Source organism: Opisthorchis viverrini (assembly GCF_000715545.1).
Source record: "Opisthorchis viverrini unplaced genomic scaffold opera_v5_710, whole genome shotgun sequence".
In the NCBI taxonomy this organism is placed as follows: domain Eukaryota; kingdom Metazoa; phylum Platyhelminthes; class Trematoda; order Opisthorchiida; family Opisthorchiidae; genus Opisthorchis; species Opisthorchis viverrini.
Window position 1 is genome coordinate 14,550 of NW_008752367.1, and position 15,954 is coordinate 30,503.

General features: G+C 45.9%; 1 protein-coding gene across 1 annotated transcript in view; it reads left to right on the plus strand.

Moving 5' to 3' along the window:
- Positions 1-370: 370 nt before the first annotated feature.
- T265_12000 (hypothetical protein) overlaps positions 371-15,954 on the plus strand; it is a gene marked incomplete at both ends in the record, with an annotated part of 18,628 nt that continues 3,044 nt past the window's right edge. The window contains 5 exons of the mRNA XM_009178878.1: positions 371-401; positions 4,239-4,591; positions 6,533-6,887; positions 8,729-8,971; positions 10,691-11,104. Of these exons, the coding sequence (XP_009177142.1) occupies positions 4,239-4,591; positions 6,533-6,887; positions 8,729-8,971; positions 10,691-11,104 (1,365 nt within the window). The remainder of the gene's footprint in view (positions 402-4,238; positions 4,592-6,532; positions 6,888-8,728; positions 8,972-10,690; positions 11,105-15,954) is intronic.

The window sequence follows — 15,954 nt, forward strand, 5'->3', positions numbered from 1 at the left end:
AGCCCATCTTGCCGCGATAATGGACTTGATTGATTTTGATGTTTGCTATATACCTGTAACAACGGTATTTTCTCAGCTTTTCCGGTCTGAACCTTCCAAGCTAGCGTTCCAGTCAAACGCCCACCAAATGTGCACATGTATTAACCCACAGAACTGGCCCAAAAACGTGTAAGGTGATTCGTACATAAAGTGTATGCGGCGACGAGATTTCGGAAACTCTGGCGCCTTATGAATGCGCCACTGGCAGCGGACATTCGTTGGATACTGGATCGTTTGGTGCAGAATTTCGGCCTATCAAAGCGGGCACTGATGATGGGCCGCAAAGCGTGCTTTTGGCCAATCGCCTTCGGGTGTGACCTCTTGGTCGTAGCAACGCTCAAGTGCGAGCGGTAAAGCATACGGTCTGTCAGTTTGATTGATTTATATGTAACTACTGGTGATGTACGACCTTGCTTATCGGGCTTCGGCTCATGAGCCTTCTGTTTTCCATGCACAAAAATCGTTGTAAACCCCTACCTTCGGAGAATTACTGTCCTCTGGTGCTTCCGTACTTGCATACTACAGCGGTATCGGTGGGGAATTCCGCGTAGCAGTCATTGAAGTTTGAAGCACAGCCACTAAACCGTCTGCTTCATGAGTCTCTACTCGCTTTCGCCTGCGCCCTTCGGACGATCCAGAAGCCGCTGCGACATTGTCCTAAGTTACCTGGTGGAAGGATCATTGCCGGCTGGATACCTGTTGATGACCATGCTCCTCTTCACTGTTCATTTGGCAACATGCATAAAGGAATCTGTTTGTTACGCCTTCTACAGATTCACCCAAGCAATGAGTATCGATCAGGTCAATCTCAATGCTTAAATCGTGAACAAATGTTCGTACCCGTCCCGAACATAATTTGGCCCGACGAATTATCATACGTCAAGTGGAAGTGAGCATGCACGCTGATCGTGAAACTGGTAGACAGGGAACGCTAAGGAATTGGAAGAGGACCAGAAATCCTGGAATGTTCCAAGACTATTTAAGCTGATCCGTATGATTGGTCTCCGGAAGCTACCTGTGAGGGAAACGACTAAGGGCCAGTGACACGATCATATTTAAAAATGAATGACTCCTCGACGCCTGAGCCGATCACTTTGAAGAAAAAGTCCCGTTGTCACCTGGCGCATATTTGCATCTTGGCACTTCAGTAGAAATCTGGATGGTGAGCCTGAAATTAGTCCTATGGTCTCGAATGTTCATGACTACATATATTCTCTCAAGCACCGCCGACTCCTGTTTGCCTTTGACCTTGCAGAGGGGTGTAAAAGGGATTGCGGAAAGCCTGTGTATTCTCGGTGTGGCTTGCCTTTCATGATGGGGTCCGCGTGGTCTACTGTGTCCATGGTTGGTGGCACTCCAAGGTATGGCTGCTGATCGTTGTCAATCGCTTCCTTGTCAGTTTCCCTCCAGGCTGCATCTCGGAATGATTGTAGTAAACTCTCAGCAAGTCCCTTCCGCCTCTTCTATTCTTTCCTTAACCATGAGGCTTTCGAATAAATTGTGGTAGTTTGGCAGAAACGCATCAGTGCTGAATACACATGTTAATTCGGACAGTTCTGTCGTCCGGTATAGGTCATTACTAAATTTTCTTGAGGAACCTAAATAGCACAGTTCCCGACCTATGGCTGTTACCTTGTTGTGATCGTCTGGCTTCCGTGCTGTGAGCTGTACCGACTGGAACACAGTTCCAAAGGTTCCAAAAAGGTTCAATTATTCTAGAAAGGCCAACAAAGATCAGCACCACGAAGATCAGTGGGTCCCCGTACTGCGAGGAATCGTATTACAAGGTGGTGTGGAGGTTAACTCGTACTGCCCTCGGCGATAGGAATGTAATGGCAGTAGGGTGAGCAGGTGACCAGCATGTCCATAGTTGAGAGGCAACGGTGCTGCCTTTCCCCGATGGAGGAAGGGTTAGAAAAGGTCGGTTCTAAAAACCGCACATTCCAATCGCCCAACCGTTGACAGTGACCACCGGCACATTGTTCAATGCAGTCGAAATACTTTTAAAACCGAAGAGTGGTGCTGCTCATTGGACACCTGCTGTGCGCAGCTGCACTTGGACTAAGACAGTAATGCCTTATTTTCTGCATCATCGGACCAGACCGGCTTCCTGCAATCAAGTGGGCGAGACTGTTGAGTCATTGGCTCCTGGAAGGGTAACCCAGTGGTCAGGGCGTGAATCTACCAGTCTATTTCTTGAACGAGGCAGTAAGAAAGAGAGTTTCCGGTTGTGCAACGGGTACGTGCATTGAAGAATGTGTCCAGCACTAGAAACTGCGTTGGTCGGGACAGGTGTTGTGTATGCTTAGCCATCGTTTGCCGAAGATAGTGCTGTTTTCTATGCCCAACTCAGAGTGGCGGAAGCAGAGAGGTGGCCATCCAGTGACCTGGCAGTGTTATGAAAGAAATCACGAAACGTTTGGTGCTATCGGTGCTACTCGCCTTCCAAGATGAAGACCGCGAATCCTCACTGCACCCGGTTGGAGACGCTGAAAGATATGGCTGCCAACCGATGTCAGTTGCGAGCTTGCTGTCAGTTTCTATCCAGATTGCCTGAATGAATATTTGGAGTTGTAGGCACTTTGGCACCTTTATTCTTTTCTTCACAATAAGGCTTTGAATTAAATCATGGTTATATGGCAGCAAAGCATCGGTGTTAAACACTGACGTCATGCTGTCGATGATGATGATGACTATCAACTGGCAGGTTCGTTGTTCAAACCAAACGTCAGCATTTTGACTACTTCTGTTTAGGCTTGGGCAACCTGACGGTATTTTAGCCCTCGTCTTTCCCTCAGGTGGAATGGCGGCTAGGCACCGAACGATCGGTTATTTTTATTTTTTATTTATCATGGAACTGCCATGGAGTGCTCACCTCAAGAAACCGAGGTACATTACACCCCAAAAGGACTAGTGGACCTAGACTGTGCAGATGACATTGTCTTTTTATTTGACGACCACCAACCCGCATACCCTCCTAATTTTAATTGTGATCTCTGGTCTCAGTATGAAACTGCAATGTATTGGTTTAGGATTTCAAACCCCCCTGCGTCCCTCTAAAAAGCCAGGTAGATGAACTCAGTTTTGTTGACCGGTTTAGATATCTTGGTGGTTGCATGACTCGTAAATGTTGCGTGAGAGAGGTCAATGCAGCCATAAAAGCGTGAGCTACATTTGTAAACTCGCATTTATTATGGCACCAAACAAATTTCAATACAGCCAAAGGGCCGTGTGTACAAGGCAAATGTAAGAACAGTCTTATCGCGTGGCCGTGACGATTGGCCCGTCTGATCCGACATCAAACGGACTAAAACAGTTGATCTTCAGTGCCCCCGCGGTATAACAGACGTTAGCTGGCTGCAGGCATTTCGCAATAACGTGATGCGTAAGTAAGTACCTGGTGGTGAATCAGAATCACTGCAACATTTTATAAAGCTCATCAATGTAAGGTGGTTGGGACTTGTCATGCTCATGCGCAACCACTAGTCAGTTCAAGGGGGAGGAGTCTGTGAATGAAGAACCCGATTACTTTTCACAGAAACCATCGTTTCCAACTCAAACCTCTTGTTGCAAAAGGGTCGTGCAGAATGAGGATAGGCCATGGCTTAGCATTGCAATGTGAAGGCGGCTACCATCAGACTGTGATACCGTCGCGTTTCCCTGGATTCTTCGCGATTCTCTTTGAACGTCGTTGGAGATCTTACAGGGCGTAGCACGCAAGCTGACCACCTAACTAGAGATTGTCTGTCATCTTGTGTTGGGCTCATGCTGACTGAGGTCCGCAAAACATTGGGTGAATTCCACCGATGGCAACTTCGACGCACTGCTCAGCTGCCTTTATCTAGTCGCTGTTTTAAGATGCAGGAACCTTGTTGGTCTTTCCCCTGTGGTAGGCCTGTGCCCATCCCTTTATTACTGGCTTATTACTGTCTACGATGATGGAGATGGCGTCCGGTGGGGTGAGGGACCGACCCTTGGTGACTAGACTATTGTTTGGGGGGATCGGAGCGATTTTCCTGTGATATATTTGGATTGTGCATCTGCGAGCGCGGTGGAATGTTGTATTTTTGGTTGGCGCTCATTTTCCAAGTGCTAAATGTGTCCTATGATTTACTTGGCGAAAATTCAAATCTGTTTTTTGTTCGTGACGGTGGTAATGATGTCAGTAGTTGGCTATTTCATTTTCCGTTCATTTTCAGATGCTTCATTCTGCTCGTAATTCTTTACGGCTTTTATCGGTGGCTCGCGCACCTAACCTCCGTTTCATCTCGGGGGCAGCACACACCCTCGAGGTCCGTCACAAAATCGAGGAAACTCGCGATAAGATCGTACTTGGGGGTGGTCAGAAACGTATCGATGCGCAGCACAAGCGTGGCAAGCTGACGGCACGCGAACGTATCGATCTATTGGCCGATCCTGACACATTTGTGGAGTACGACGCCTTCATGGAACATGACTGTTATGACTTTGACATGCAAAAACAGCGGGTCACTGGAGACAGTGTTGTTACCGGTCACTGTCAGGTCAATGGAAAAACTGTCTACCTGTTCAGGTAAGCTTTTCAGTGTGTTTTCTCGAATTCATAATTTGAGATTTAACTTCCTGTGTCCTGGGCGAGATGGATCAAGTGGTTAGAGCGCGAATTTATTGACCGGAAGGTCCGTGGTTCGAATCCGACCTCCGCCACTCGACTTCCCCTGTCTAGACTTGGGCAACCTGGCAGTATCCCAGCCCTCGTGCGTCCTTCGTGTTGCACGGCAGCTAGGCACCGAAGGGGTGCTACAGCTGAACGATTTTTCCCTGTATCAATTGCGGCAAATTTCATGTATTGTTAGCACTACTACGTTTTACGGTTTTTACAAGACAATATTGGCGCCAATGGCTTGGAGTTTAGGCGTACCTACTGAATCGCGCCAAGTTTGTTTCATTTTTCGTTTGTTTAGATACGGTTACATACCGTCTGTTGCAGATTGACTATTTTTAGTTCATACCCGTTGCAATCTGGTATCTCATGACTTCGACAATCAGTACTTGGACACTGACTTTTCGTACGACCTAACCAAACAAACTATAGTAGCCTCTATGTCCGCGCCGTTTGCATCCGACAGAACTATCCGACTTAATTACTGGTCACGGTATGACTTATGCTCTGTTCGACTTATTTTTGACTGTGATCTTTTGTATACCACTTTCAGATGTACGTTTCTGGGTGGAAAGTACTGGGTTATTGTTGTCTCAACTGACTCTGAGAACATGCACTTTTGTTCGGGTTCTTGTCCGTAGCTTCATTCTATGCTATTTTTTGTGAGACAGCTGTTTCCGGGCTTTTTTGTATGGTCTCTTACAGATATAACGACTGGAATTAATTACCCTAGTAGGCGCAACACCACGGGGTCGAAAGTTCATTTTACCACTGAGCATAACAAACTCAGTTTAAGTTCATCGGGCTTTGAAATTGAATTTATTCTACTTCGCTGCTCATCACCAGTGAGAACACCACCAGTGCTTCACTGCCTTCTAAAGCCTTCTAGTCGAAAGAATGAAGATGGGATCTTGGGCTAGCCCACTGCAAACATCCGGGCTACCTACACCTCCAACATTCAGCCAGACATTGTAAAACTGACAGCATGAACGCCACTGACATTGGGCAGCTGCCATATCATTCATTGTTTCTACCCAAGAACAGGAAAGGTCACTTGAACGAAATCTTGTAAGGCGAACGGCATCAACAGCACACAAACGTTCTTTAACATCCTTCATTTTCTCCCGTCACATATCCTATCAATCTCAAGGTTTATAGTACTCGAGGTCAGGCGCGGAAAACAGTGCTCGTGATAGGTAGTAAGTTGGCATACGTAGTCTTTCAGCTGTAACACCCATTTCGATGCTTAGTCGCCATGCCACCCGAAGAAAGCATGCGTAATACATGACCAAGTCACCTTAGCTTTCAGTGCTGGATGCATTCTTTGAGTGAGGTCTTTTCTGTTTCCTCAGAAATCCTTCTTCTGGTCGTTTCATTTCGAATTCATTGACTCCGCCCGATTCCAGCCATAGGGACATCGGAGGTCAAAAACCTGAAGATTTTACAGATCCTTCACCCGAAGTAACCGTGTCTATCAGCTGTAGTGTGGAATCACAACCATGAATTCCATACCACTTTAGTATTAATAATAGTTGCATGGTCATGAAGTTTGTTGTCCTTTGGAATACCTCTGTTGCCTTCTTGAGGGAAGTTCGCTTCTTAATTCCCCCAACGACTCCGTGAGCTTAACTCCCGAGCAATTGAGAGGCAATCTCAGTGCTCATGGTCCACATCAGGTCTGTGTCAGTTGCTGCCAATAGGTATATATCGCTAGCTTTTCCGAGTACGGATAATAATTTGCATACTACAGACACGCTGGCTTGTATCTACCCATTTGTAGATAAAAATCAACACTAATTCTCACTCATCTTATAAAGGCCCCTTCGATTTCTCGTTTACTCTGAAATTCAGTCAAGACTTTACCGTATTTGGTGGAAGTTTGAGCCTGGTTCATGCTCGAAAGATCTGCAAGGTCTTGGATCAAGCTATGCTCGTCGGAGCTCCTGTGATTGGTTTGAATGACTCGGGTGGTGCACGCATCCAAGAGGGCGTAGCATCGCTGGCCGGCTATGCAGATATCTTCCAGCGCAACGTGAACGCCTCCGGTGTCATTCCACAAATCTCTCTCATCATGGGTCCCTGTGCTGGTGGTGCTGTTTACTCCCCCGCCCTGACAGATTTTATTTTCATGGTTCAAGATACCTCATATATGTTCATCACAGGTCCAGACGTAGTCAAGTCAGTGACAAATGAGGATGTCACCCAGGTGAGTTACTTCAGTCTTCTCATCAACACTACTCAAACATGCTGTTAATGAATCTCCCTCCTAATTCGATTCTTGTCAGCTGGAAAATGAGGAACTTACTGGCAATGGCGTGTTTTCTGCCGACTAGTTTTATCCTAATTCTGTCCTTTAGGGCTGCCCCGGGGACGGTCACTGACGATCTATAGGCACAAGGCGATTTAACTTGAAAACAACGCCATGAAGAGTTGAATGCGCTATTCGCTGTCACCCTAGTGGACACATAGGATTCCCTATCTTGCTGGGCCGCGAGAAGTATTGCGTGTTATCTGTTCTGTGCGACGTAGCAAACGTATGGCTGTCGTAAATCTGTTCTTTAGGCTTCTGCATAGCAACATAAATGAGACGCAACGGGCATATGTTTAGATTAGTACCAGCATTTGTCGTAGTCCAAGGTACATTCGACTGTTTTATGACTGGAGTTAGTCAAATTCGACAGCTGAGTGGAACGTGGAAATGGTAAAACTGTGGCATAAGAGCAGAAAAGAACACTAGTTTGATGGCTGCAACAGACCAATGCGAGATAATGGTCGTTCTTGAATTCTGATCAGTTTGTTTCCCCCTGCAATTGCTATCCCTATCCACTGTGTTGATTCACTCCTTTGCTGTTTTCTCACCAATTTTCAGGACGTCGACAGCCCAGATTTCTATTCCCATTTTCACATTCCCGGAGACCAAGTCTGAACTACTTAGTATGGTCGAATGCAATCTGATTGATACCAAAAAATCATTTCCACGCTCGATATATGACGCGCTATATTACCTAGTTACGCCCATTGTCTTAGGTTGCTTCGCATTGGTGTCTTTGGAGTTCTCACTATCACATCACGATCGTAACGACTATACCCCATCAAGCCCTCACCCAGGTCATCAACATTCTAATAGAAAGTGAGATCAACAAGGACAGCGCAATAAAGTTTAGCAATTGAGCTGAAGACGCGTTCATTCCATTCACAGTTCATTGCAAGCAACAAAAGGTGCACTTACCTTGGAGTTAGAAATTTGATCAAGCAACACTTAGGGAACTTGGACACTTCACACATGATGGACAGGTCCACTTTCAAGTACGTCCCGAAATCATGTGAGCATTGATGCAACAGACTGGGAACTTCTGTGTGACAGGTCAAGCTGTGTCCGGACGGGTACCATAGCCTGACTTACAGTGCTTCATTTGGTTGGCCACCTCAGTCTCCCCTTAGGTTAGGTTGAATTTTGTTCGAAAAGCTGCGAGTTAGCGATGATGACAGCATTTTGATTGCTTGTGCTTGTTCCTGCGCAGTGAGATGGGAGGGTCTTGTGTGGTCATCGGAGCACCACAAATTTCGATTCAGTTTAACAACCACGACCCCCAGCTTTTGACATCTTTTAATGTGAAAAGGAGAGAGCGAAGAGAAATTTTGGCTTGATGATTGACAAGCGGATGGGTACAGCATAGTCACTGACTCTGTGACATCGCGAAGTCGACTTTTGGACGCCGTCTTGGTCCAACTCTTTGCTGTCGCAATTGTGTGCTATTTTAATCGGTAGCCTGTTGTTTTCCAGACTACACGGCTCCGTAAGTTAGCAATACTCCGCAGTCTGCCTATCTTAATACTATTGTGTCTCAAATGCAGTTATCTACGTCCACCGTGAGTAGTTGCTACAGGTGGTATTTATGTTACGGTCGTTTAGAAACATGATCGTGCTTGAGCATTTGGATCCACCCTTCCTCGAACAAATATGGCCCAACTTTTCCAGGATGTCTGTTGATTCCATTCTGGTCAGTCGAACCTGCAATATATTTCTGTTCTGTTCTGTTTTTCTAGGATGAACTGGGTGGTGCAAAAACTCATTGCAGTGTCTCTGGCGTGGCCCATAGGGCCTACCAGAACGACGTGGAGGCCATACTCAGTGTTCGTGACTTTTTGACCTACTTACCGTCGTCCAATAGACAGACATGCGCTCCGGTGCGTGAATGTCACGATCCAGTGGACCGACTGGTTCCAGCTTTAAATACGATTGTCCCACTGGAGCCTACCAGTGCCTACGATATGTACGAGGTCATCTATGTAAGTGCATTGTTCTCCTAACATGATTCTCATGTTTCCGCTTTAAAACTAACCATGCATTCACTGAACGTTGGCCGTATTGTTTCAAGTCGTGATGTCACATTAAAACCCATTTTACACCACACGAAAAGCATTTTTCTGCACTGATATTGCACCTATCATACTTGAGCTGAGAGAGAATTCACTGCCGCCACCAGTGAGCTCTCAGACACACAAACGGCCTTGACCTTCAGTCTCAGGATTTACTGATATACTGCTAACAGGGATAAAACTCTCATTCCAGTGCAAACCCCACTTTTGAATAGCACTTTAAACCCGAGTCCCTCCTTACTAAGAAGCTCTGTGGGCAGAAGTATATTGCTATTGTGGTTCGTTTTCTCATTACTGCACAACAAAGTGGATCATTCCTCATTCGCTAGATACTCTCATTTGCACACGAATTTGGTTTTGAAGAGTATTTGGGTTGGAGTTGAACACAGGGTTGATGGAAAACTCAGGAAATGTGCCTATCTGATGAGCCTCAAGAAGGGCGAGACCGACTGTCGAAGAGTTTTCGGCAACCTTACGAGTAATGTGTATGTCTCATCATTCGTACCTTCGATTCAAAAAGCGACTTCAACAGTGACTACATGTGTTTTGTGAACGAAGCAGATAACCTCAGATCACAGAAGTTATTTCACCCAGTTCCATACATAATACCCAACGTTTACCGTGTTCGCCTTACAGGTATTGATTTCATTTAAATCCAACTATACATTTGAGTGTTGTTCATCACTATAGAGTTTTCTAACAAGATGGCCAACTCATCACACTGAGCATGACGTCAGCTTAGCATTGAAAGAACTCTCTAAGAGGAGAGCACAACTAGTGCAACAAAGTATGTAGATCCGGAAATTCATACAAGGCCCATCTCTCAATTTCCTTTTCAATTGAATGTTTTTTTTCGGATCGCTTTGCATTGCATCAAAAGGAGGCTACACTGCCAAGCGAGCTGGGAGCCGTTGCGTTACACGGCTTGGTGTCCAACCTTCTCTAACGGTTTCCTTTTCAACGCTGCCTATATATTATGAGGACGTTGCAATTTGCATCAGCTATCCTGTCTGACACTCAATTGTCTGCGTTTTGAAGTATTTCCATATAAACACCATTGGTGGTGAACCTTAGAAAGTGTCCGTCACATTTAGCATCGCGTGTTTTGTCGCCAAGCCTTTCTCGCTTTCACGAGCATAAGCTTAGATCCACTAACACTCGTGCTACGAACCGGGAAACTTGAAATTGTGATCCCACCGAACCGCTCCAAAATGGACGGACATATATGGTACGACTCCATATCGCCCATTCACAAAACTCAACACCTGTATTTATTTCTTTGCTTACTGGATTCGGTGACAACGTTTAGTTGTGAGCCATGTTTTGGCCAGACGGGTCGGGGATTTTGTTCGTTTACTGTTATAGAGCTCATCCATACAATCTGGATAACAGTCGAGTAAGATTCAGCAAGTCACGTGGAATTCCTCCAATCATTTCGAACTCTTGACTTGCTGGATTCTGATTGCTGTGCATATGGAATTCGACGACCGAATTTCTTTGCTATAAAGTATTTGGCGGTTTTATCGGTATTGTCGCGCACCTCTTCTTGTGTTGCTTGCATTTCAATTCCTGGAGTTCTAGTTCTCTCATTTATTTGATTGCACAAAGTTTTCTGCTAACCATTTTCAGGCAATCGTGGATGAACGCGAATTTTTTGAAATCATGCCTTCGTATGCGAAGAACCTCATCGTCGGATTCGCTCGCCTTGGAGGCCGTACAGTTGGTGTGGTTGCCAACCAGCCCCGTGTATCAGCCGGCTGCCTGGATATCAACTGTTCGGTGAAGGGTGCTCGATTCGTTCGTTTCTGCGATGCATTCAACATCCCGCTCATCACATTTGTCGATGTCCCCGGTTTTCTGCCAGGAACTAATCAGGAATACGGTGGTATCATTCGACATGGAGCGAAGCTTCTGTTCGCCTTTGCTGAGGCTACTGTGCCTAAACTGACCGTGACCACGCGTAAATCCTACGGCGGAGCCTACTGTGTGATGAGTAGCAAGCACCTCCGTGGGGATATCAATTATGCTTGGCCCTCAGCGGAGGTATGTCTGTCAAGTGTCTGATGCCCAATTTGCCGTGCATGTTACTCGTTTTGGAAAGTTGGTTTCGCTGATCAGACTCGTTGAAAACAGGAGAGTTGTCAGACGTTAAAGACAGCTTCGCCCCATAAGTCAGTGTTGGACGTGCTGTTATAATGCATGTCCTCACTTCCTGCGTTATGTAACATGCTCGTTCAAATAGAGCTAGCGGTAATTATTTGATGTCCCGTCTTAGATTTTGGTTGATTTGAACAGTTGTCAAAACAAAGCAGCTTTCCGTGTGATGTTCACTGTAGGTTAAATCTTCCAGACTGTATCACAGAAAACGTACGTCTGTCCTGTGAACGCGCGATCTTTTGAACTTGATTCTAATCTTCCATCTTATGACTCGATACCTGTAGAAGTTTGACGGATTCTTCGCCCCAGTGTGGATGTTAACCACCACGAAACATCGTACCAAGTGGAGCTGAGCCTGGTGTCCCTGTGGAATAGGCATCTTCCGCTGCAAGGCAGAACTTTGGTATCTGTTCACTCGTAAATGAACATACAAAAACGCTTTATTGCCCAAAGCGCTTTCAACAGACACGTTAGCTGCACTGCTACCTTAGATCCTGTTTCCAATAAGTGTGAAGTATCTCAGTCACATGTGCATTCAACTTGCCAAACCTACACTTTCTTACAAGGGAGGGGCTCCCAAGAAGAGGTCAGCTTAGTCACTGAAAAATTTTTTTATGAATATGGTACCCCATACCCGAAACTAAAGCCTTGCTCACTCAGTTTGGATGAAAATTATCTATATCAGTTTGGAGACTGTCGGTGTGCACACCGGTAATGCTACCAGTGTAAGGAAGAAGGCCCTTCGCTGCGAAGTTGCTTATTAGCAAACACGAACTATCGGACAGGAAAGTAAAAATCTCCTTTGCACCTTGTTTGTAAAAATTGAACATCTTCATCTTCCTCGTCTTCTTTAGCTTTCGTGAATACTCACTGACTATCACGCAATTGTAAACGGACGCTACAACGTGGTTCCACAGGTCCGGTAATAATAACTCCCTACTTCCCTATCTTGCATATCCAGAAAGCCACACACTACTTTCAGACCTCATCAGTAGTATCCACCATTTTACCAGTGCCACTTGGTATATACACGAATGAAGTTTGCATAGTCGAGCTTTTGGAAGCAGGAATCATGCGACTTCTGGAAATGATATCGTGAATCGCTTATGCTTTCAGAGAAGTACATCGGGTTATGATCATTTTCTTCAACAAAACTGCACACTTGTACGTGTTCTATGGTGGGAAACCTAAACTGGTGTGATTTCTGGCTCCGACAATCTTGGATCGCCGTCCAGATCAATACACTGCATGACTTTCTTCAGGCTTACGTCGCATTCAAGTGCACTTTGCTTACAAACAGACTCCAGTGCGTTCCATGATACCTGACAAACCTGGTCGTTGGCTTGTTCGCTGAGCTGGGCATTTTGATTGCAAACGTTTCATCACCAATCGAGGTGACATCATCAGTGCGTTATTGGGGAGCGTAGTGGTGCGTAGCTGTGGGTTGGTGGTTGACCACCACTAACCCAACGCATCTACAACGAACATCTACGCTACCTAATCTACCAACATTACCCCCTGACAAACCTGTTTGCTAACGACTTGGTGGACTGCACAGAAATCAGCGACTACAGAACCATTCAGCAATTACGGGGAACGAAGAGACCTATCATGGAAGTCACGAGTTATCGTGCAAACGGGAACTCTGAATGATATGGCGCCTAGCTAATCTCAGTGGCATTCAGTGTCAGTTTCTTTCCAGGTTGTTGGTTGGGTGTTGGTGGTGTAGGCATGTTTGTGGTAGTCTAGTTCTGGTTCTCCCTCCATGCTCCACTTTTTTCTGGTATACGGTTTCATTCAAATAAACTGACATGGTCGAAGTTAGTGAAGCACCAGGGTTTTGGTCTGGTGTTTTCCAATTGCTGGTAGTGATGATAATAAAGGAAATGGAAGAGGCGAAGAATGCCAGGAGATTATTTCGGTTGATCTAGATGACCGAAAACTGCCGGTGAGTGGGACGATCAACGATGAGTGGCGCGACCATCTTCAATAAAAAACGACCCATTAATCGCCATACGGATCACTTTAAAGAACAGCTCTCGTGACCTATGCTGCTACTCACTCGGTTTATCGAACTCCACCGGAACCCTGGGCGGTGAACCTGGAACCCCATACGGCTTTAAGGGTCCGAGACTGCCCATGATTCCCAGCGTCGAATGACCGTCAACTGCATGTTCAAGTATGGAGGTGAAGTCATCAGATATCGCTTGTCTGATCTTTCTGCCTGCACCTGGGAAAAGGAGACTGTCTTGGGCAGCTGCGGAGAATCGATGATAGTGCCCACGTAAAAGCAGCCCGTAGTGAGTGCTAGTGGAAGCAGCGTCTCAGCCATGACGAAGTTATCAGGGTTACCAATGCCAAATTCTAAGGTCTTTCTTGAAGTGAATCCCACCACGCTGGTTTTGTCATGCTATGGGAGTGCTCTAGCACCGTTTATCTTAGAAAGATGTACGAGCACTTATTGGATTTGGTTGGAACTGAATACGAGGAAGTCAAGACAGACTTGGCAAAAGTCTATGCAGGTCTTCACGCCCCCCTCGAAGATTTTGTATCATCACCTCACGGAAAGGGGATGTGACTGGCGCAAGACGGATGCCACAATCTGTGATATTTAACTAACATGAATTTCACTCCTTTAATCTGTTTGTTGTCTTTCCACCTTGAATTTCACATAGGTCCATGTAATTGTGTGAATTAATCAATGAATAAATTAACATAGTACCGCTGAAATAGAATGATGAATTTGCTGTCCACCCCAACTGTATATAAAAATGCTACAAAACTATGACTAAAAGCGTGTTCCCCAGAGAGTGAACTCTTCCAAAAAAGGTCTATCTAGGGGTTGTGAACTCTCCGGGTGAGCATTGTACCATGTGGCTCTTCGGATGTTCTTGAATGAAGTGCTTACGGTCTAACTGATGGATCATTTCGAATTATCATGCGTTTTACCGTTCAGGTAGACTTATGAATTTCGTAATCTGAAAGGCAGACTGTTGTTACTCGCGACCATAAGGACGTTAGTTTGATGTACATTACAACCATGTAGTTTCTGTTACCACTCAGTGTCCGAGAAATAGGGTTTACACAGCTATGTTGAGTTTCGTGCATGCATTAGGTTGCTGATTGACATACTAACCGGACATATACAATCTAAGTCCTTTCAAATCAACTCGAATTCAGTAGTAGGCTGTTTGCGCGAATCACTTAGCACCCCCGTCGGACGCCCTGCGTCTTTGGTAGCTGTTTTGGCCTTACCCTGGTGATCGACAAACAGAGTAATTTGGAGACAGTGTTTATCATAACGTGTCATGTCTGTCCGGTTCAACTGCACAAACACTGGTCGTTTCCTGTTGTGAGCGGGTCAGTCTAATTATAGCATAGCCTGTGAACGAAGTGATGTCGAAACAGCTTCTGACACAATAATACGAAAATTGCAGGGCTGTTGTTTGTATGATTGCATATATTTTCGCCACAAGTCACGGTTACGAGTTAAGATTACGCGCGCTATTTAGCCAACAAAGTTTGTTCTGTCCAGGGTCGCATCCGGAGAGATGCACGGGGCCGACAGAACATAAGCACTGAGTGGTCTTTATCTGTTCACGGTTCTCCTATCAAGCAGGCACGAAACGGTCATCGCTGAGGGCACGTAGCTCGCATCCGGAGAGATGCACGGGGCCGACAGAACATAAGCACTGAGTGGTCTTTATCTGTTCACGGTTCTCCTATCAAGCAGGCACGAAACGGTCATCGCTGAGGGAGAGCACGTAGCTCCTGTCTAGGCTATTTTAGTTGGTAGAGTCAGGTTACCTCCAAAGCGAGCACTTGTTTGTGGACCTCATTTTTGCTAGTGAGGTGACCCCACCGTGCATGCCGAACAATTCGCACGCACATTACGAACATTGTCAACACGGAGAAGCCAGGCTTCACAGTCATACAGTCAAATGGAGCTAAATCTGGTCCTGTAGAGCCGCCGAGTTTCGTGTCAGCACCGTAAACGTCTATGATTGAAGAAAGCCAATCACGCCTTCGAAATTCGATGTTATACCTCATACCACCATCAAATACAGAGCTAGATAAAGCCGTCAAGAGTTTCCAACCGCACAGCACCCAAGGTGAGTGAAGCTGTAAGCTCATACGAATTTCGAAGTAACTTTGCATCCAGCGGGTGCGAAACGCAGCTCTGGCTGCTAGGTTTGATACGTCGTGCACGTGCACATAGTCTGCAAAGTGGACATTATCGTTAGCGTGATCTAGGCCTAAAACCGTGTTACTTCGGAGGAGTTTGCCTGTTGCTTTTCGTGAAATCCAGCGCAAACGAAGAAGGGATGGCGATATAAGGCCACTTTGTCGTATTCTGGATACAAGGCATGGCCAAAGCTTGCCCTGTGATACAATTTTACTGTACCCTCAGACTGCAGATAACGTTGTCCTCGTATTCCGCTTCACAGTAGACGGTCCCGTAAGGAGCCTTTCTCGGTGGAGTCGAAGACCTGTCTCCTAGCTGAGCTAACTACAGTCGTAGAGATACGATAGGTTTGTTGGCAATCCAGTAGCTGGTAAAGGACGAGAAATTGGTCTACACATCCACGTCCTAGGTGGAACCCAATCAGTTGTTCACACACTTTTCCGGTACTTTCGGTGAGTAGTGTGCGTGCGTAGCTGTTGCTGTTATCGCAACTACAGACGGTAGCAAGTCGGTAGCTCGATCGTTATCACAGCTGCCACAAGAACTGTGT